The following is a 24,049-nucleotide window of genomic DNA, read 5'->3' on the forward strand; positions in this document are numbered from 1 at the left end:
ACAAATGCTACAACATCCCTATAATGTTCTGGAAAGTGCATGGTGTTTCACATAGTGTACTTCTTTGTATATCACCCTTCTAATTGTCCTGCCACTTGAAAAAGTTTGAAAAATATTTAATAATAAGATAGTATAAATATCACATGACATTCAAGGTCCTTCATAAATGGATCCAAATTTTTATAGTCTCATCTGCCTAAGTTTGCTAAAATATTGCCACTCCAGTTTACCAAATATACCCAAACACTCACAATTCCATGACTTGCACAAGCCATTTCTTCTGCCTACATTGTCTCCTACAATATGCTATCTAGTTAACTTCTAATCATAAGATATGGTTCAACAAATAGTTTTTCCCTAATGCCCTTCTAAATGTCTTGCTCTAGGAAGAATCAGTAACTCCCTCCATTAAGGATTCATTCATTCATAAAATATTTATTGAGTGCCTCATATGTGCCAGGCACTGTTCTAGGCATTCTAGGCACTTGGAAGACATCAGTGAACAAAAAAGACAAAGATCCCTGTCTTTATGGAGCATGTTGTTGAAACTTTGAAGAAGGTAAGAGTATGTAAAAGGGAAAAGGGGAGTATATGTACTTCACAAGAGCTCCCCAAGTGATTCTCTTATGCCCTCCTACAACTGATCCAACCCAGGCTGAAAAAAAACAGCATTAGAAAGCATTATAACAAACTTGTAATGAAAGCCATGATTTAGAACATAACAAGAGCAATACATTAGACACATTGTTCTATTTTCTTATATAAAGTCTTACTTGTCTTTTCCTCTAATTTATTAACTTTATCTCTGCATTCGTCTAGCAAAAATGTTAACTCTTTCATTTTATTGTCTTTCTCAGTGCTTTGATTCAATAGTAGTGATACCTAAAATGAAATATTTAAATATTACATTATAGATATAAAAAGTTAAATATGATACCTTAGCATTTATCATCACCTACAATGATTTTATGTACTTGTCTATATGCTTTTCAGCTGGTTCAGCCAACCCTCCCATCCTGGACTCTACTTCCCTGACAGCCAACTAACCCTACTCTATCTTTGTAAGAAACAGGAGCATATCAAATAGAAAAAGGTAATCTCTAAATATGGGTATTCCAGGCACAGGGAGGGGTGGTGATAAAAGATATAATGGTAAAGTCAGCATATATTATATAATTGTGAGACTCAGCCTATCCTTCCTATCCTGCCCAACCCAGATTTATAATGCCATCAACTAAGTTCATATACCCAAGCAGGAATTCGGAGAGCCCCAGAAAAAAAAAAAGTTATAAATAATGACATTTAGGAGTACCCAGCAAAAAAAAAAAAAAAAAAAACCATCATTTCACAAGGAAGCTGAACAATCTGTAGGTTCTGTCCATACACCCAGAAATCCAACAAGCTTTTTTAGTACTTCACTCTATTTTTGTGTTCTTTATAATAAGCACAATTTTAACTTTTAAAAAGACTTTCTTCTTTTAGAAATCTGGCTTACAATAAAGTTAAAATACAAAAACTTGTTAACTCTTTCAAAAAATCTAAGCATAACATATAAATTGAATTTTTATCATTTAACCACAACTTAAAACTCTAAGTATCCTCTCTCTACTTTCAATTAACTTTTTTATTATTGTTTAAACAGATATTCTTGTTAAATATGATTATAAGACATGACAAATAAGAAGAAAAAAACTACAAAAATAGTGGGAAATAAAAAGAAGATGATTAATTTCTACCTATAGCTTTCCTTTGGGAAGCAGAAGGATTGAAACTGATAGAGAAGGCATAGTCCAAAATCAACATTTTTGTAAATACTAAACATAGACTCAGAATTTTCAAGTCTTCCACTAGGTGACATTAACAGAAAGAAGTCAAAGAATGTTTTGGTTTCCCTTCACTGGTGTTATGGATAGTATATTTCAAAGTAAACTGCAGGCTGGGCGCGGTGGCTCACGCCTGTAATCCTAGCACTCTGGGAGGCCGAGGTGGGTGGATCGTTTGAGCTCAGGAGTTCGAGACCAGCCTGAGCAAGAGTGAGACCCCATCTCTACTAAAAATAGAAAGAAATTATATGGACAGCTAAAAATATATATAGAAAAAATTAGCCGGGCATGGTGGTGCATGCCTGTAGTCCCAGCTACTCGGGAGGCTGAGACAGGAGGATCGCTTGAGCTCAGGAGTTTGAGGTTGCTGTGAGCTAGGCTGACGCCACGGCACTCACTCTAGCCTGGGCAACAGAGTGAGACTCTGTCTCAAAAAAAAAAAAAAAAAAAAAAAAAAAACAAAGTAAACTGCAAAATTTGAGTTGAGTAGTCAATGATCATCTTCACATTTTATGAGGTTTTTATATGAACAAAATTTCTCACAAAATATATTGCGAAGCAATGACCTATTACACACTGATACAAATACTGTAGATGATTTCTTGATTAAAAACCAAAAAAGGTGAGGCACAGTGGCTTACACCTGTAATCCTAGCACCTTAGGAGGCTGAGAGGGAGGATCGTTAGAGGCCAAGAGTTCGAGACCAGCCTGGGCAACAGAGAACCCATATCTACAAAAAATTTTTAAAAATTAGCCAGGTATGGTGGCACATGCCTATTGTCCCAGCTTCTTGGGAGGATCACCTCAGCCTAGGAGTTTGAGGCTTCCATGAGCAATGATCACATTACTCCATCCCAGCCTGGAAAATAGAGTGAGACTATGTCTCTAAAAAAATAAAAAGGCTGGATAGAAGTGGCTCACGCCTGTAATCCCAGCACTTTAGGAGGCCAAGGAGGGAGGATGGCTTGAGGCCAGGAGTTCAAGACCAGCCTAGGCAACACAGCAAGACCTGTTTCTACCAAAAAAAATTTTTAAATATTAGCTGGGTGTGGTGGCATGCACCTGTAGTCCCAGCTACTCGGAAAGCTGAGGTGGGAGGATCACTTGAGCCCAAGAATTCGAGGTTATAGTGAGCTATGGTCATGCCACTGCACTGTAGCCTGGGTGACAGAGACCCTGTTTCTAAAAAACTAATAATATTAAAATAATAATAAATAAATAAAGTTAAAAAGAAGAAAGGCTGGCATTCAGAGAGTGCATATTTTAGAGTCAATGAAATTAATTTGGCTAGGCAAAAGGCTAAATATTGGGATATGTATAATATTTAAATTCTCTCATAGAAATTCATCATGCAGTCAGAAAATACAAATTTCATTTGAAATTTTAAGTATTTTATGAATTAGCAAATACAAAGAATACAGAGTTGTTTTTTTCTAAACCTGCTTTTCCTTGTCATTTACTTCCTTCTTGTATTCTTCTTCAAGGTGTTGGATTTTTTCATAATCTTCCTTTACTTCAAAAATAAAACAAATATACTGTACTGTTTTAAAATAATTGTATAAGCTTTCTATTACAAACAAAATTTAAAGTTTATTTCACCTCCTTATTTATCTCAAAATTATATTAAACTTCAAAAGTTTCTAACATGCTAAAACTGCTGTTTCCTTGCTGCTAACTTTCTGTTTAATAAATAGTGAATTTAAATAGTATTGAAGTTACAATAACTTAAAATCTACAACTCTTATAACACTACAAATATAAAAGTTTATTCTTTAAAACACTCTAATCTGAAATAACAGATTTTAAATATCTATATAGGTATTTTAATATGCATATTTTACCAAGAAAAGCAAAAATAAGGCCCAAATCCCACTTTTAACAAATTAAATGCAAACATTAAGTTTGATTTCATGGAAAATGTAGTTTTGAAGCCAAAAAGTATTTTTAACATATATTAATTCCCTGCCACATTCCACAAGATTTTGAGAGGCTTACGAAAACAAAGAAAATACAAAATATAAAATAGTTGAGGGGCATCAGGCTGAAGGAATGAAAACATTAACAGAATTAACAGAATAAAAATATAAATAGCAGAACAGTAATATAAAAATGAAATAGGATCCCTACACTTAAAATGCATTTCCAATCTGGAATTCTCAGCTTGCACACGAAGTTCCTCAAAAGCTGTTATCATTTTCTGGAATATAAAGTTTAACTTTTAGGAATCAGACTTTTTAAATAGCTTTCTTCAAACTACTAAAATATTAGTAAATTTGTATCATATGATCATTAAGATTTATAGCCATATAACTTTGAATAATAGAAACCCCATAGTTTGAATAATTTACTATACATGTATGAAGAGTACCTAGTATGTTAATTTCCCAGATGTTAAAGGCACTGGCAATATGTTATATAATACCAAACAGCAGCAAAAAGATTGTTGGTACTCTAGCCACTTACTTAATAGTATATATCAAAATCCATAATTTTATATTTATTTGTGCTTACTTATTTAATTTCTGTCTTCTCCACTAAAGTGAGGCCTCTCCCCATAAGAGTCCAAAATTACACTTCCATCATCTGGCAGCATGCATTCATTCAACATTCAACAAATCTTGCTTTACAAAATCAGATGAATTCATTCATTCACTCATTAAATATTTATTGAGTGCCCATTATGTGCCAGGAACTGTTTTAGGCAATTGGGATAGAAGAAAAAGTCTCTACCCTACTAGAACTAGCTTATATTCCAGAGTAACAAAGAATACACATACACACACACACACACACACACACACGTATTTCAAATACATATCATGTAGTTTTAAGCACTCTTCAGAAAAGTCAAATGAAATGGAGATATATAGAATAATTGAATGTAAAGGCATTTTAGTAAAGTAGTAAAGAAGATAACAGAAAAGCAGGATGAAGTTCAGAAGTGTGCACAGGATCTTGAACATAAAAGTTCTAGACAAAGGGAACAAATTCAAAGAATTACAATAAGAAAAAGCTTAGCAAACCTGAAAAGCATAAAGAGTGACTATAGTAGACAAGAATGATAGAAGATGAGAAAACAAAGGTAGGCAGGAGCCACACACACAGATTAATAATACTTGATATGTTTTCAAATTAACGGTTATGTGCCAAAGTGTGCTGGTCTCTGACACACAGTCAATAAATATTTGATAAATTAAGTTAAATGGTGTCACTAACATGTAAATCAAAAAGCTACTATTTAACAAAACATTAATACTCGGGGTATAGAACCTTGGGGATTTTGTTAGTGACACAATAATCTATCAAGACATAAATAATAATGCTTTAAGCAAGAACAGTTGTCCATGTCTTTGTAGCTATCATTCTACTTTGCTTAGAAATTCTTCTGTTTAAGATATTCAAATTTTCACTAACACTTACTTCAATGTTATTATTTAGGTCCATATAAACTTGCCTGGTTTCTTCCCGTTCATATTCATCTATTATTAACATAAAAAATTCAAAATTAAATTTTAGAACACTTATGATAATAACAACAAAATACTCAAAATGCCTCAGGGAAACAATACAATACTTAAAATTCTGTGTTAATGAAAGGCATTGGAATATCTGTTAATAATTCAGTACTGGGTCTTTTTTAATTGCATCAAAAGCAATTTTGGTCCAGTCTAGTGTGTAAGAAGCTTAGAAGTCGCAACTCTAACCTAATAACAAGTAAAAAGTTGAACAAACTGAAAAATTAACAATTCTCAGAACCCTAAGAGCAGTGAGGTCATAGGGCAAATCACTACCCCAAAATTGGAGTGTCAGGCAAACACAGAAAGAATCATAACTTACCAAGGCAGAAACCTACAAGCAGAAAACACTATGGAAACCAGAGTCAGAGAAAGAAAACCTGAATTATAATTGGTGGATTGCTGGAAATTCAGTGTGAACAAATCTGAGAGATTAAAAACTCTAGGGAGACCCTAGGGACTCCACACTCTTTTGAGTTTTATCTCCTGAAGCTCCACCAGGTTCTCACAGTGAACAAAGGAAAAACATCCCCTCATGTTTACAGCACCCTGTTCTTCTTAACAAGTTCTGTCCTCAGGAGAAACTATTTAACCAGAGCACACCGGCTGGGCTTTTATCAGAGCCTAACTGACCTGGGGGAAAGAAAATAACCAATTCCATACAGCTCTAGCTTTCCATGCGGAGGAAAGAAAATATCCAACTCCATCCCCATTCTAGTCTTACACATGGAAAAAAGGAAATACCCAACTCCAGCCCACTCTAGCCACCCTCTCCCAGCTAAGGAGGAGAGGGGTAGGGGAACTTAAGAAGTTCATAGTCTGGAGGCAAAGATTTGCTAAAAAACTGAGCCCTGATCATAGGTCTATAGAACACTTCCCCTCCCCCTACACCTCACCACCACATTACTAAAGGTCTATTTAGAGCAATTCCTTTACCCAGTATATCATGTCCAGCTATCAAGAAAAAATTACAAGCATACTAAAAGGCAAAAATATAGTTCCACAAGACAGAGCAAACATCAGAACCAGTTTCAGATAGGGTAGGGATGTTGGAATTATCAGATCAGGAATTTAAAACAACTGTGATTACTTCAAGAAGGGCTCTAGCGGATAAAGTAGACATCACACAAGAATAGATAAGCAATTGAAGTAGGGAGAGGGAAATTCTAAGAATGAACCAAAACAAAACGTTGCAGATCCCAAACACTGTAACAGAAATGAAGAGCTTAATAGTAGACTAGACAGGACTGAAGAAAGAATCTCTGAGCTTGAAGATACCTCAATAGAAACCTCCAAACTGAAAAGCAAAGAGAAAGACTGGAACAAAACAGAACAGAATATCCAAGAATTATACAACAGCTACAAAAAGTGTAATGAATGTGTAACAGGAATACCAGAAAGAGAAGAAAGAGAGAAAGGAACAGAAGAAATATTTGTAACAATAATGACTGAGAATTTCCCCCAATTTAATGCCAGACACCAAATCACAGATCCAGGAAGCTCACAAAACAAAAAGCAGGATAGATTAAAAAAAAAAAAAAAAAAAAGAATAAACCCCTTACACCTAGGCATATCACATTCAAACTACAGAAAATCAATGATAAAGAAGCTAGAGGGAAAAAACACCTTACCTATAGAGGAGCAAAATAAAAATTGCATCCCATTTCTCCTCAGAAACCACGAAAGCAAGAAGAAAATGAAGTAAAATATATGAAGTATTGAAAGAAAAAAAACAAACAACATAGAATTCTGTACCCTGAGAAACTATCCTTCAAAAGTGAAGGAGAAATAAAGACTTTCTCTGATAAAAATTGAAAGAATTTGTTGCCAGTAGATCTGCCTTCCAAAAAATGTTAAAGGTTCTTTAGAGAGGAGGAAAATGATATAGATAAAAAGTTTGTATGTACATAGAGGAAAGAAGACATCAAAGCAGGAATAAGTGAAGGTAAAATAAAAACTTTTATTTTTCTTACTCTTAATTGATCTAACATATAACAGTTTGTTAATATCAATAATGTATTAGATTATGTATGCCTATGTACAAGACGAATGACAACAATGATACACAAGACAGGAGGGAAGAATTACGATTATTTTGTTATTATAAAGTACTCATAATAACCATCAAGCAGTATAGTGTTATTTGAAAGTGGACATGGATTAGTTGCAAATGTAAATTCCAAGCTCTAGGAAACCACTGGGAAAAAAAAGCAAAAAAGAAAGCATGACTGATATGCTAACAGAGAAAATGGAATCACATAAAACAATCAGTTAAAACCACAAATGGCAGACAAAGAATAAAAGACAAAAAGAAGAACAAAGAACAAAACGAATAGAAAATGGTAATAAATATGGTAGATAATCCAACTATATTAATAATCACTTTGAATGACAATGGTCCAAATGACCAATTAAAAAACAGACTGAGTGGACCAAAAAAACAAGACTCAACTGTACGTTGTCTATGAGAAACCCACTTTAAATATAAAAACACATCTATATTAAAAGTAAATGGATAGAGAAAGATATTCCATATTCATACTAATAAAGAAAAAAGCTGGAGTAGCTATGTTAATTTCAGGCAGAGCAGACTTCAGAGGAAGAAAATTTATCAGATATAAAGAGGGCCATTACAAAATGATAAATGGGTCAATTCTCTAAGAAGGCATAACAATGTTCATGTCCCTAACAATACAGTGTCAAAATACATGAAGGGAAAGCTGATAGAACTGTAAGAAGAAATAAATGAATCCACTAGTATAGTTGGAGACTTCAACATCCCTCTGTCAGAAATGGACAGATTCAGCAGGCAGAAAATCAGTAAGATATACAGGTTGAGTATCCCTTATCCAAAATGCTTGGAACCAGAGTGTTTCAGATTTCAGATTTTTTTAGACGTTGGAACATTTGCATTATACTTACAAAGTTGAGCATCCCTAATCTAAAAATCTAAAACCTGAATGCTTCGATGAGCATTTTTTAGCATAATTTCAGTGTTCAAAAGGTTTTGAATTTTGGATCTGGGGATTAGGGATGTTCAACATGTAGCTAATTCAACAACACCATTAATCATCTGGACATCTATAGACTGCTTAACCCAACAATAGCAGAATATACACTTTTCTCAAGCTCACATGGAACATTCACCAAGATAGATCACATTCTGGGCCATAAAACACACCTTTACAAATGTAAAAGATTAGAAATCATACATTGCTCTCAGACCACAATGGAATTAAATCAATAACATATTTAATTCTAGAAATTAAATTGATTAAATTGATTCTAGAAATCAATAACAGAAAGATAGCTGGAAAATCCCAAAATACATAGAGATTAAACACCACACTTCTAAATAATACATGGGTCAGAGAAGAAATCTCAGGAGAAATTGAAAAATATTTTGAACTAATGAAAATGAAAACACAGTTTATAAAATGTGTGGAATACAGTAGAAGGTTAGCGGGAAATTCATAGCACTGAATGCATATATTAGAAAAGAAGATCTAAAATCAATCATCTAAGTTTCTACCTTAGGCAACTAGAAAAAGAAGAGCAAATTAAGTCCAAAGTAAGCAGAAGAAAATTGAAAACATCAAATCAATACCAAAAAATCAGTGAAACCAAAAGCTGGTACTTTGAAAAGATCAATAAAATAAATAAGCCTCTAGCCAGGCTAAGAAAAAAGAGAGAGGACTCAAATTACTAATACAGACATGAAAGAGAAGACATCACTACAGATCTCATGGATATCAAGGATAATAAAGGAATATTATGAAAACTCTATGCCCACAAATTTGATAACCAAGATGAAATGGACCAACTGCCAAAAGATATGACTGCCAAAACTCACAGAATTAAAAACGGACAATCTGAATAAGCCCATATCTATTAAAGAAATTGAATCAATAATTAATAACCTTCCAACACAGAAAGCACCAGACACAATGGGTTCCCCATGTGAATTCCACCAGCATTTAAGGAAGAAGTTATGCCAATTCTTTACAATCTCTTTCAGAAGATAAAGGCGGAAGGAATATTTCCTAACTCATTCTATGAGGCCAACAGTACTCCAATTTCAAAAATAGACACAGACATTAAAAGAAAACTACAGACCAATATCCTTCATGAAATAGGATGCAAAAATCCTCAACAAAATAGTACCAAAATCAAATCCAACAATGTAAAAAAGAATTACATACCACAAGCAAGTGGGATTTATCCCAGGTATGCAAGGCTGGTTCAACATTTTAAATCAATTATTGAAATCCATCACATAAACAGGCTAAAAAAATTATATAATCATATCAATAACTACAGAAAAAACATTTGACAGAATCAAACACCCATGCATAATAAAAAACTCTCAGTAAGCTAGAAATATAGGGAATTTCCTCAATCTGGCAAAAAAAAAAAAAAAATCTACAAAACACCTATAGCTAACCATCATACTTAATGGTGAGAAATTAGAGGCTTTTACATTGAGATCAGTAACAAAACAACGATGTCCCCTCTCACCATTCCTTTTCAATATTGTACTGAAAGTTTTAGTTACTGCAATAAAAAAGGAAAATAAAATAAAAGAGATACATATAAGGAAGGAAAAAATAAAACTGTCTTTATTCAAAGATGACATGATTGTCTATACAGAAAACCTGAAAGACTCAACAAGAAACTTTTGGAACTAATAAGCAATTATAGCATTGTTGCAAGATACAAGGTTAATATACAAAAGTCAATCACTTTTCTACATACCAGCAATGAACAAGTGTGGAATTTGAAATTAAAAACACAATACCATTTGTATTGGTCTACAAAATATGAAATATTTAGGTACAAATCTAACAAAATATGTACAAAATTTATATGAAGAAAACTCCAAAACTCTGAAAGAAATCAAATAATAATTAAATCAATAGAGAGATATTCCATGTTCCTGGATAGGAAGACTTCATATTGTCAAGATGTTAGTTCTTCTCAACTTGATCTAGAGATTCAATACAATTCCAGTCAAAATCTCAGCAAGTTATCTTACGGATATCTACAAACTAATTCTAAAGTTTATATGGAGAGGAAAAATATCCAGAATAGCCAACACAATATAAAAGGAAAAGAACAAAGTTGGAAGACTGACACTACTCAACTTCAAGACTTACTATAAATCTACAATAATGAACATAGAGTGGTACTGGTGAAAAAATAGACAAAAAGATCAACAGAACAGAATATAGAGCCCAGAAATAGCCCCACATATATATAATCAACTGGTCTTTGACAAAGGAGAAATGACAATACAATGGAGGAATGATAATCTTTACAACAAATGATGCTGAAACAAGTGAAAATCCACATGCAAAAAAAAAAGAATCTAGACACAGACCTACACCCTTCAGAAAAATTAACTCAAAATGGATCATAGACCTAAAGGTAAAACACAAACTCTAAAACTCCTAGATGGTAACATAGGAGAAAACCTAGATGGCCTTGGGTATTGAAGATGACTTTTTAGATACAATGCCAAAGATGTGACCCATAAAAAGAAATAATGGATAAGCTGGACTTCATTAAAAGTAAAAACTGCTCTGCAAAAAGACAACATCAAGAGAATGAGAATACAAGCCACAGACTGGGAGAAAATATTTGCAAAAGATATCTGACAATGCCTACATGATGAGTGCGTTGTGCACCGTCTGGTGAATGGTCACGCTTGAAGGTGCTGACTCGGGGAGGTGGGGGGGTGGGGGAAGGGGATGGGTGTATACCTACACGATGAGTGCAATGCACACTGTCTGGGGAATGGGCACACTTGGAGCTCTGACTCAGGGGGATAGGCGGTACATAGGCAACGTATGTAACCTGAACTTTTGTACCCCCATAATAAGCTGAAATAAAAAAATAAAATAAAATAAAAGATCACAACTTTGAGATAAAAAAAAAAGAAGAACTGTCATCTATAATATACAAGGAACTCTTAAAAACTCAACAATAATAAAACAACCTCATTAAAAAATGGGCCAAAGACCTTAACAGACACCTTACCAAAGAAGACATACGGATGGCAAGTAATAATATGAAAAGATGTTCCCCATCATACGTCATCAGGAAAATGTAATTTAAAACAACAGTGAGATAAATAAATAAATAAAACAATGAGATACCACATCTAATAGAGTAGCCAAAATCTAGAACATTGACAACACCAAATCCTGGTGAGGGTATGGAATAACAGGAACTCTCATTCACTGCTTATGGAAATGCAAAATGGTACAGCCACTTTGGAAGAAAGTTTGGCAGTTTCTTACAAAACTGAAAATATTTTACCACACAATCCAGTAATCATGCTTCTTTATATATCCAAGGGAGTTTAAAAGTTATGTCGATACAAAAACCTGCACATGGGTGTTTATAGCATCTTTATTCATAATTGCCAAAACTTGTAATAAACCAAGATGTCCTTCAGTAGGTGAATGAATAAATAATCTATGGTACATGCCAACAATGGACTATTATTTAGCACTAAAAATAAAAATGAGCTATCAAGTCTTAAGACATGGTGAAACCTCAAATGCATATTGCTAAGTGAAAGAAGCAAATATGCAAAGGCTACATTCTGTATAATTTCAACTACATGACATTCTGGAAAAGGCAAAATTACGGAGACAGTAAAAAGATCAGTGGTTGCCAGGGGTGGGGTAAAGAGGGATGAATAGTTACAGCACAGAGGAATTTTAAAGTAATGAAACTACTCTGTATTATACTATTAAGATAATGGTGGATATATTTTTCCACACCCATAGAATGTACAACACGAAGAGTGAACCCTAATATAAACTATGGACTTTGGGTGATTATGATGTGTCAATGTAGGCTCATCAATTGTAACCAATGTACCACTCTGGTGAGGGATGTTGATAATGGGGGAAGTTATGCATGTGTTGAGCAGAGAGTATTAGGGAAACCTCTATACTTTCCTCTGAATACTGCTGTGAACCCAAAACTGCTCTTAAAAGATAAATTCTTTTTAAAAACATGCCTTAGACTTTTTTTGTATGTCATAAAAAGAATAATTATAAGAAAAGAGAAATCACCCAGGGGTGGGGAACCTGCAGCCTGAAGGCCCCATGTGGCCCTCCAGATCCCCAAGAGTGGCCCCTCAACCAAATCCAAACTTCACAGAACAAATCCCTTTATTAAATATTATATTCAAGCATAGGAAAGATTACCATTTAGTAGAAATGCTATAAAAGAAATTAAAGCAATAGAAATGTAAGTGGATTACAAAAGTTTTAAGGTCCTTTCCAGTTCTAAAGTAGGTTAGAGAGTAAAGCTAGAAAAAAGTCTACGCAGCACTCTGAATAGCAGGCTAAAGAATCTCAATATAATTATCTGTGCAACAGACAGCCATAAAGTTTTTTTGTTAAGGGATATCTAAGATCAGATTTGTTTTTGTTTATTCATTAATGTATTTATTTATTTATTGCCTACCATCTTCACAGACATTGTGCTAAGTGTTGAATATACTGAATCAAATAAGACATGATCTTTTGCAGTGAGATGTCTAACACATAGGTAGGTATTCAATAAATATTTCTGGAGGAATTAATAAATACATGATAGAGATATATATACTCAAAGTACTAAGTGAAACAAGAGGAGCATCTAAATTAGATTGCAAGATTAGGAATAATTCCCAAGGATGGTAATATTTTTGCTGAGTTTTGAATTTGGAAGATAAAGAAAGGAGAATCAGCCAATAAAAGGAACAATACATGCAAAGGCACAGAAACATAATGTGTTTAGGGGACTGAAAGTAGTCTTCCATAAGCTTGTGCATGTGAGACATGCGGAGGACATTTTGCAAGGTAGAGAGAAGTGGCAAATAGCAAGCTATCTTGAAAATTTTGGAAAGCCATTGGAGGAATTAGACAGTGACATGATTTAATCTACATTTTGGAAAAGCATCAAGGACTCTGTTTTCTGTTAATGGATAAGTAATTCAAACCAACCTTCCTGATGAAGACAACCTGGAGGAAATCTTTTTTAATTATTAAAAGAATCAAATGTATAAAATTATAATAATGGGTCACCAGGCCTAGAATAGGTTGAGGATAAAACTCAAAAACCAAAACCATTTTCCAGTGCTACCCAAGATAGAGTGAGTCCTACAGCCTATCTATTCCATTGGTTACAATTAAAACCTCTGAACAAAATACAAAAAGCAACTCCTTGAAGACTCAAGAAAGTAAGCAAAAGCAGGTAAACTCAGGAAGAGGAGTAAAAACTTAAAGAAGTAATTCAGGTGAAGGTGAGTTTTTTGTTTGTTTAATTTTTTTCCTACTTTGTCTCCTGGCATTAAGTCTTCTGCAGAACTGTAACAGGAATATGAGCAGCAAAAAGGAAACCCTGACACAAACTATACTACAACTACATTTACTATGTTCACAGTGATAAAAAATTGAGCTTTAAAATTTCAGCAAGGAACTTAAAATACTAAAAAAATGATGCTACAGATTTTTAAAGAATCAGCTAATGCTCAATCAGAAAACACAATTATGGAAATTAAGGCATCAATTGAAAATTTTTAAAACAAACAAGAATTAGCTAAATAGAAAATACAAATGAATTGGAAGAGAGGCTAGGAGAAATCATCCTAAAGAGCACAATGAGAAAAAAGATGAAAAATACATAGAGAATAAGAAATATAGAAGATACAGAAGAGTATCATCCCAGGGGCTTTGCACTTGTTTCCTCTGTCGGAAATATTCTTTCTCAAAATAGCTACCTGGCTCACTCCCTTACTTTATTCAGGTCTCTACTTAAATGTCACTTAATCAGGTCACTACTCAAATGTCACTTAATCAGAAAAAACTTCCCCAACCACCCTATCCCAAAATATTCTCTCCTTAAGCAGTTATCACCTCATATACAGTTATTTACTCATTCATGATGTGTATCCCCCTCACTAGAGTGTATACTCCATAAAAGCAGAGACTTTGTTCACTGCTGTTTTTCCTCAGCATCTAGAACATTTCATAACACATAGTAAGCATTTTAAAAAGTGTTATATGAATGAATAAATAAAAGAAAGAGAAAAATCACAATAACAAAAAGATTGGACAACAACTTAAGGCAAGAATCTGGATAGTTTATACTAATAATAAAGCAAATATTAAGATTTTTTTAAAAAACTATCTACATGTCACATCAAGACATACCCCCCCAACTTCAGTTCATTTAAGAGATCACCTAAAAAATGTTTAGAAGATTCTTCAAGCCTCCCCCACCATCTGATCTCTGACTTAGCTAAAAAATAAATGGAAGAAAGAAGTAGCGGGCCTATCTCTCTAGCCCGGTTTACTTTCTGCAAGACAGGTAATGTACTAACCCTCTACTCGCATCCCTGTACTTTTCAGCACCTTCTATAGCTAGGCAAAAAAGTTAATCTTGAAAGTTGAATAGACAGGATGTAGCGAAAGAGCTGGTAGTGGTATAGTACATTCTGGAACACATATATAGTTTCAAAAAGCAAAGTACTACAAGCAGGGACCAGGAATTTAAAAAACTAGCAATAGTTCATGTTAGAAATAACAATAATAACAATATTAATAATAATAAAATAGCTAACATTTATTGAGCACTTGTACTGTTCTAAACATTTTATATTTATCAACTAATTCTCAGAACAGTACTAAGAGGCCTTTTATTTAATAAACAGAATAAGTCAGAGAGACTACATAATTTATTCAAATTATTCAAGCTCAAGCAAGTAGAAACCAAAAGTCTGAATCTGAACACACGCTGTCTAATTTTTAAGCCCAAGCTGTTAAGCAGTAAGCTGTGTGATATAAATTAAAATTTTTAGCTAAGAAAAATAGAGAATATCCTGAAAAAGAAGGTAAACAGTATTTCACAATGCATTCTTGGCAAAAACAAAGTAGAGCCAGTGTCAAATAAATGACAAAGATAAAGACTATTATTTTTGATAATCAGATATTTTTGGTTTTCATCAAAATGAAAAAAATCCTACTTTACAATTAAAATATCAAAACATGCATAAAATTTTAAAAACTGTTCTTTCATATACACACCACAACCTTATTAGAATATTTTAAAAGAATGTTTATTTAGGAGAAGTTGGACAATTCTATCTAGATTGGAAATAAATAATAATAATGCATCACTGTTCCTAAGTACTATGGCTTCAGCAAAGCCGTCCACCAGTATTTTCTATTATGTACATGGCTATATATTATTCTTGATTCAATTTCCTGGTAGTCCAAACATAAATAGGTTAGTCTCAAAATCATACTTAAAATGAAATGGGAATTAACTATAAATATCAAGTATATACCTTTTGAAATACATTACCTTTCAAAAAGTTTTGAGCTTTCAAAAATCTCAAAACTCAACTGACACTCTAGTTACTACTTACATTAAAAAATAAAAAAAGTCTGAGGCACACATAACTTGTTCAAATCAAAAGTGGTTCCATAAAGTGAAAAGACAATTTCTTCCCTTCTCAACCTCTACCATTAAAATAATAATATGTTGATAAAAATCATATAAAACAAGAAAGATACTTACATTTCTTTGTCTTTTCTGCAGATCTACCACAGGTTTCTTTGAGTAGGTTACACAAATGTCTTGTAGCGTTATTCCTGAAACAAAGGAAGACGTTTGCCTAAGTGTAAAATGATCTCAAAGCAAAATCATACATAAAAATTTTAAAACATATCATTGCAATTTTTAAAGAAGTTTTTAAAATATAATATTTGATATATATCACATATCACTCATAAATTACTATATGAAGAATAAATGGCCAGCCTGAGCAAGAGCGAGACCCCATCTCTACGAAAAATAGAAAGAAATTATATGGACAGCTAAAAATATATATAGAAAAAATTAGTCGGGCATGGTGGTGCATGCCTGTAGTCCCAGCTACTCGGGAGGCTGAGACAGGAGGATCACTTGAGCTCAGGAGTTTGAGGTTGCTGTGAGCTAGGCTGACGCCACGGCACTCACTCTAGCCTGGGCAACAGAGTGAGACCCCGTCTCAAAAAAAAAAAAAAGAATAAATGGGTTCACTGTACTACTAGGAAAGATGATTTAGTAGCTGCCTCCCTTTAAAAGTAAAAGTGACAGCCCTTTAAGAAGTTTCTACCCAAGTTGCTATCAATAACTTTTCAGTAAAAACGTCCAGAATTGCCTAAAAAAAACAATGAGAAGAATGGATTGGGCCTTTCATTTACTAATTACCCCAGAAATGTTCTACATGTCTAACCTTCAAAACATAAAATAAGGTAACCTTCTGACTAGGCATTCATTATGTGAATAATGAGGCCTCTAGCTGTCTGGTTGAAGTTACTAACACATACAGCAGTTAGATTTAATTTTCTAACTTACAGTTTTTCTGAAATATATTGTTATGCTGACAAAAACAGGAATTTGAGAGTGAGAATTAGCTTGGAACTAAGTTGAGCCCTATTTTATAAATGCTGCACCTAAGGTAATAGTGAAACAGAAAGACAATATGCATAGGCAGTTGTAGATACAGCATTATCAAGCATCTTTTTTGACACCAAGGAATGGCTCTTTCTGATGCCTGACATTTTAAAAAGTGAAAAGTTACTAGTCCGTGACCACAGTTTGCCAAATACAAGAATGTAGAATGGTAATATCTTCCTTTTTCTACAGCAATTAGGTAGAATTCTACTTATAAATTAATATTATGTAACACATAGAAAGTGCTCAATAAATTTTTGAAAATTATTTTAATAATTAAATTTGGTATAAAAATAAATTTGGAAGAATAAATTCATTAAATTACTACTTACTCTTTTATTAAATCTTTATTTTCTTGAATTCCTTCTTCTAATTTCAAACTTACTTTTTCATTTCCAAACTAATTTACAAAACAGAAGAACAGTTCACCACATTTTGCTTAGCAAAATAAACATGAGTATAAATCATTAAGCAGTACTTCTTTGCAACATACTTCAGTAGTCTATAAGAATTCTTTTCTTTCCACACAAAAGGAACTTTTGTCACAGCTTATGGATTTATCATAAAAATATGGATCTCAGCTCATCAATCTAAAATAAAGTTTGCTGAATCATCTCCAAAAAACACTCAACAATATTTTAACACAATATAAACATTTTGAAGTAATGTTTTCTCTGTCTTAACCCAATGTTGCATTTTCTCAACATTATTTTCACTTAATGCTATAAAATCAAAGCCACAGTTTCAAATTTAAAGTTTTATCTACAAATATATTCTAATATAATAAAAGACATTTAGCTGGGCATGGTGGCACAGGAAGCTGAGGCAAGAGGATCACTTAAGCCCAGGAGTTCACGGTTACAGTGAGCTATGACTGTGCCACTGCACTCCAGCTTGGGTGACAGAGCAAGACCCTATCTCTAAAAAAAATTAACAATAAATAAATAAATATTTTTAAAAATAAAAAAAACATTTGTATGAAACAAATCAATAACAGGAAATAAAACTAATAAATTAGAATTTTTGAATTATTAAATCAATATTTATCTAAAGTAATTTATTATTTCTCTAATCATTTGGCTTAAATTTTGTACAACTTGCCCTCTATGCTCATTTCTAAAGCTAAAATTCAATTAGTATCAATGAAACTTCAAAAAGCACTATCCTTAAAATCTGTATCACAATAACCCAGTTTATCCCAAAATAATACTCTCTTTTCAACAGTATTATGACAAGATTTACTATACTATATAACAAGTCAAAATTCCATTATACCTGTAGTTCCTGAATGGCTTTTCGCTGTGCTTCAATTATCTTCCTATTTTCTTGCAACTTATTTTCTTTCTGCTTCAGTTCAGATTCTACACTCACTTTCCATTTTTTGATCTTTTCAGCCTCCTTATATAGTTTTGAATATAGTCTGCTTATTGGCTCTGAATTCTATTAAAATAGGTTTTCAAAAATTAATTGTTCAAAAATTTTTTTTATTTCAGCATATTATGGGGGTACAAAAGTTTAGGTTATGTATATTGCCCTTGCCCCCCTCCTCCCCCGAATCAGAGCTTCAAGCGTGTCTATCCACTAGACGGTGCGCATTGCACTCATTATGTATGTATACACCCATCCCCTCGACTCCCCTACATCTGCCCGACACCCAGTTAATGTTATTCCTAAATGTGCTCTTAGGTGATAATCAGTGAAACCAATTTGATGGTGAGTACATGTGGTGCTTATTTTTCCATTCTTGGGATACTTTATTTAGTAGAATGGGTTCCAGCTCTATCCAGGAAAATACAAGAAGTGCTATATCACCATTGTTTCTTATAGCTGAGTGGTACTCCATAGTGTACATATGCCACATTTTATTAATCCACTCAAAATTTTAACATAACCAAACTATACCTGTGTATTGAAAATATCCATATGCTAACAGTTGAGACACATCCCTCCTCAATTTATGCCCTAGTAGCATACTAAAAGCTACAATAACTCTTTTAAACTACTAAGGCAATATATAGCTTGCTATATCAAATGGCTCCAAAATGTACTTAAGAAGTTACAAGTATTTTAGTCAATGAAAGTATCTGTCTCGCTAAAATCTAAAATAAATCACTTTACAAGAAATCTATAAATCTTGATAGTCTCAAAACATTTTGATTATATAAACAATTTGAGGATTAACTAAAGGACATGAAGTTTAAAATATAATGAGAAGAAAAATGATAGTGAACACTAGATATAACTTGCATCAAGCCTGAAGTTTTATTTGGATTTCCTGCTCTTTTGGTCCACATTATATTGTAAATACCAGAGTTTATTTTTTTTAAATCACACTGATTTCTGCTTACTGATAGCTTTTTGTTACCAAAATATTTGAATAGGTACTATGTTTTTAATTCTGTGATACTATAATCACAGCGACAAACATACAGTACTTTATTGGGCATGGAATTTCTTTTTTTAATTTCTCTTCATTTTAAAGACATCTATATGCTATAGGAACAATTTTTATAACTAAAATCAGAAGTATAGCATGTCCTATAATTCCTTACACAATAAACAAGCCAACCAATTTCATCTATTAAAAGATCATTTTATAAAATACTGGCTTGATTCTCAGCCTTTTCACATATTGTATCCACCTCTCTTCTACTCTTGATTTCTATTGTTTAAAATTAAGTTACATCTAAAAAGAACTGGATGATTTTACAGTCCAGGAAAATACAGAAGCCTAGTGTTTCAGCAACTTTAAAAAAAAAAAGGTTTTAGCACATTGACTGCCATGTTGAGTTGTACTTAACTCAGGCTAGTTTTGAGCCAGGGCCTCATGAAGCAAAAGGCTGCGGTTGAAAATCTTACTTGTTGTTCTTATTGTTACAATTAATATTAACAATTTAATTCCAAAAACGTGGATTGTGTTGCATATAACTTATGCACAGAAAACAATAAAAAGTAACAAATTAGAAAGGATCATTTCCTTTTAAAGAAACACCATGACCTCAAGGAAAAATTTTTTTTCTAGTGTGGCAGTCAATATGTTAAAGGGTATATTTTAAAACATTAACCAAATATTAAGCCTTCTGAAGCTTCAAAAGAAAGATATGTAAACAACAAATTATACTCCAATGATAAGAAATTTAATATGAATGGGAAATCTTACCTCAAAACCAGAGTCTTTTAGTCCTTCTTGATAGTGACAACAGTCAGAATTACCAATCTAAAAAAAAAGAATAAATTTTTCCAATAAGAAAATATTTCTGATAAGAGCTTCCAAATATTAGCAACTAAATACAGAAATAAGACCAATAATCCAACAAGTAAAGAGTTTTTTTCTTCTTCAAGTAAGCAATTCAGTACCTAAACACATTATATCTATATACTCTATGCTTAACTGACCTGCTCAAGCATGGGTATAAAGCTAACTTTTTGTAAGGCAGGATCTGCAAGATAAAAGACAACTGGTATTAAATACGACATCTTATTTTTTATTTTTTTTTATTTCATCTTATTGTTATGGGGGATACAGAATTGCAGGTTACATACGTTGCCCATGTACCGCCTTTCCCCCCAAGTCAGAGCTCCAGGCGTGTCCGTTCCCCAGGTAGTGCGCGTTGCACCCATCATGTAGGTATATGTCCCTCCCCTCCACCCCCCTTCCCGACATCTTATTTTTTATATTAAGCATTGCATCTAGCTTTCATGTCAAGCATATCAATAATATTTGTTATTTTTTAATAACTAGCAACTTATATAATAAAATGCTTCTATGCAAGATGATATATTGCTTTTCCAGGCTCCTACCTGAATCAATGTTTGCCCCATTTTTGGAGAGAGTAGTTATTGCAAATGGAAAGTCATAATCATCTTCAATACATTTGTTGAAACTCTAGAAACACAAAGAAGTTCTTAAATATGCTGTTTCATTTCAGAACTTCATTAAGAAGTTCTTAAATATGCTGATACCTAGCAGTGTAATATATACATATGTAATACACATCTGCTTAAAGTGACTATAATTGTAAATCCTTTAATGGGAACATAATGTTTAAAATATCAAATGCATTTGTTACATAAACAAAGCAAAAATTTTTAGTTATTTTTACCTGTAAGATGAAGCTAAACTAAATTACTCAATACATGGCTTTGTAGGTACTCAAGAATAGTATCAGTAATTTTAACTAGCAGTATAAAATATTAGTTTTCTTCAATTTCATTATGATCTTTCTCTGAAACAGAATCTAGAATTGACTTCACGGAATAGCATATTCTTGCTTACAGCAGCCATAAGAAATTTTCTATAGCATATAAAATTATTCTTTGCACCATTCCTCCTCCAACACAAAGTACCAATGACAAATTTTTTAAATAATTCGGTAGTTTTTTTAAAAAGCTCTGTTTCACCTGAGAAACTTAGTATAATTCCTCCTTTCCAATGAGAACTCTACTATATAAATGATTTTCCCTCTTGATTCTGAGCACCGGGAAGCTCAGGGCCAAATCTGAAGCTCAGTCACAACACTAATTAGTGCCCATATGTAGGCATTTATCCAAATATTCCTAATTTTCCTTGGAAAATTTCCTAATTTTCTTCTAACCTATATTGTAGTATTTCATTGTATAAGTCTTATAAGCTGCCACCAATCATTTAAGGAAAGGAGGAGGATTAAAAGAAGTAGGTCCTACTATGTATGTATGCAGAGTTCTACGGCAGCAGTTATTTCTTTAAATGAATGATGCCTACACACAATAATGCTCATTATTCACTCAACACAATGCTATTCAAAATTCTTGGATAAATCAGACCATATTTACTGAGAAGAAATAATTATAAGATATCGCCAGTAGGAAAGTATACTTTGCCTCATTTACCTAAAGTTACGAATAGTCTTATAGAAATTTACCTTGAAGAAATTAGAATCTCCCCCTAAGGTCTGAGGTTTCACTGCAGATACCTGACTGCTGCTCAATCTTGGTGGTACAAACAGTTTAAAAGGCTTTTGCTTTTCCATTTTCTCTCTTCCAGCTGTAAATATCTATTGCCCGGGAGAGAAGGGGGCAAGAGGAGGTAAGTTTTACACAGTGTTTCATTAGTACACTATTTATCCCAAAAAGGTCATGTTCGTATACGACACGGCTAGATAAGGCGATCGGTGTGACCCTTGCTACAGTGTCACCTGCCGCGCGGCTTGTTGCGGGGTGGTCAAAGGCAAAACACCCCGTTTTTCCCACCACGCCCCCCGCCCGTCGTCACGCCGCAGGTGGAGATGAGCGAGAAACCTGAAGAAGACATGATAGTGACAGCCTGAAAAGAAAGCCCATTCCCGTCCCCAGCCCTGTTAAATTCCGCCACATCGCCAGGAGGAACTGTCTTAAATTCTTGGACTACTAGCGAAAAGAACGCAATGGCGGGCTGCCTCGGCTCTGAGAAGGAGCAGTAGCCCAACACCGCCTCAGCTCTGGTCCTCAGGGAAGGAACTCGGTACACTGGCCCCTACTTTTGAAGAACTAAAAGAAAACCCTGGGCTGGGTGCCCACGCGAGCTGCTACCTACTGCCTTTGAGGGAAGCAGAAAGAACTAAGAGCTTCTGCCTCCGAACCTCAGAGAAGCCGGCAATCGCTCCCCCTGGGCGGTGGGAAGGGTATGGCCGGGCGACCGGCCGTTTAACGGCTAAATAACGGTCCGCGGAGTGGGCGGGCCTGGCTCCCCAGACCTGCATCTCGCGAGATTTCCCTTGTCGCTAGGAACAATTCTTTCGGGAATTCTAGTTCTCCCTGGAGTTGACGTTCTTTAAGCTTCTGCTATTGTCAAAGAATGCTTCGAAAACTGTCAGTCCTATGACAGACTGAGGCTGGGAGTGAAAAATCCATTTCTACCCTCCAAGAGCTCACAATCTTTGAAAGAAAACATGTGTAAACAATTACAGTACCGTGTAATCATTCAGATTTAGGAAGTTTAAGACAAACCACAACATTTCTAAAATTTTAGCAATGTAAATACAAATGCCATTTCTCAGAGAATTGAGGGTCGTTTGTTTTCCAAGTGCTAAGTATTTCTGAGTGGTTGTGATTCAGAGTTCTCAGTTCAGTAAGCTTCCCTGAGATGAGCAAAATGCTGTAGGTCTTCTGGATGGTAAATTTTTGAATATTTATACAAAATTTGTAAAATGAGTTCTTGAGGATTTTCCACATGTTGCTTATTTTTAACGCATGGACGATCTGAAAAACATCATCATATTTATCTTAATGTATATTGGAAAGTGATAGAAGATAATGAACTCATTTAAAACAGTGTAGTTTTTAAATAATAAAAACAAATATTTACTGAACCCTTAATATATGCCAGATATCATGCTAAGTAACTTGCCTCGGTGCATTATTTTATTAAATCTTCACAATACTCTATTAGGTAAGTTCTATTATTGCCACCATTTTTCAAATGAGCTTTTTGAAACTTAGAGAATTAAGTAATTTCCACAAAGACACATAGGAAGAGTCAGTAAGTAGTTGTAATAACATAAGAGCAACCAAGGGCCTATTTGTAACTTAATAAGATTAAGTAATTTTCCCAAGGTCAACAGTAAATAAAAGGCAAAGCTTCTTAAGTACCTAGCTGTAAAATATAAAAGCCAACCAAAAATTTTTTAATGGTTAGACAGCATTCATTTCTCCAGATATTGTGCTAGAGATACAGCCGTTAACATAACAGACAAAATTTCCTCCCCTCATTTAGCTTATATTTTGAGTCTGAAATAAGTAGAGGAGAAAAGAGACATATACAACATTTTTAAAGGTAAAAATAAAAATATAACAGAGTGATGTGTTATAGAGAAAAATAAACAGGGAAGGGAACAAGAATTTAGGGTGCAGGGGGTGGTAGCTATTTTTAAAAGACTAATGAAAGATAAAAGGGCATTTAGCAGAGATCCAAGATGATAAAGGAGGGGGATATTTGGGTGTCTAGGAAGAGGGCTTTCCAGGCAGAAGACTTACCAAGTACAGTAGAACCTGTAGCAGGAGCCTGCTTGAAATTTTCAAGGAACATTTGTGTCAAAAGTATTGTGGCTGGGGTGGAATAAGCAAAAGGAATAGTAGTAGACAATGATGGAAAGAACTGCGGCTTTAGACTGTGTAACATAGGAAATCATTGAAGGGTTATAAGCAGAGAAATGGCATGATCTGACGTATTTTCAAACAATTACTCTGGC

General features: G+C 33.8%; 1 protein-coding gene across 4 annotated transcripts in view; it reads right to left on the reverse strand.

Moving 5' to 3' along the window:
* The window catches only part of SYCP1 (synaptonemal complex protein 1), a 101,620-nt gene extending 79,145 nt beyond the window's left edge, over positions 1-22,475 (reverse strand). For 2 of the 4 annotated variants that reach the window (XR_011234522.1, XR_011234521.1), the window contains exons 1-12: positions 22,340-22,475; positions 21,746-21,877; positions 20,646-20,730; positions 20,241-20,284; positions 20,005-20,061; positions 18,120-18,284; positions 17,177-17,244; positions 15,924-15,997; positions 5,245-5,303; positions 3,952-4,021; positions 3,264-3,337; positions 774-882 (exon numbers count right to left, since the gene is read on the reverse strand). Coding sequence is in view for 2 of the 4 variants with exons in the window: in XM_069478938.1 (XP_069335039.1) it covers positions 774-882; positions 3,264-3,337; positions 3,952-4,021; positions 5,245-5,303; positions 15,924-15,997; positions 17,177-17,244; positions 18,120-18,284; positions 20,005-20,061; positions 20,241-20,284; positions 20,646-20,730; positions 21,746-21,853 (913 nt within the window). In the remaining 2 variants the exon portion in view is untranslated. Of the gene's footprint in view, positions 1-773; positions 883-3,263; positions 3,338-3,951; positions 4,022-5,244; positions 5,304-15,923; positions 15,998-17,176; positions 17,245-18,119; positions 18,285-20,004; positions 20,062-20,240; positions 20,285-20,645; positions 20,731-21,745; positions 21,878-22,339 lie in introns of those variants that run through there. The other 2 variants (XM_069478938.1, XM_069478937.1) reach the window with 1 other exon arrangement.
* Positions 22,476-24,049: the final 1,574 nt, after the last annotated feature.

Source organism: Eulemur rufifrons, chromosome 8 (assembly GCF_041146395.1).
Source record: "Eulemur rufifrons isolate Redbay chromosome 8, OSU_ERuf_1, whole genome shotgun sequence".
Taxonomy (NCBI): Eukaryota; Metazoa; Chordata; class Mammalia; order Primates; family Lemuridae; genus Eulemur; species Eulemur rufifrons.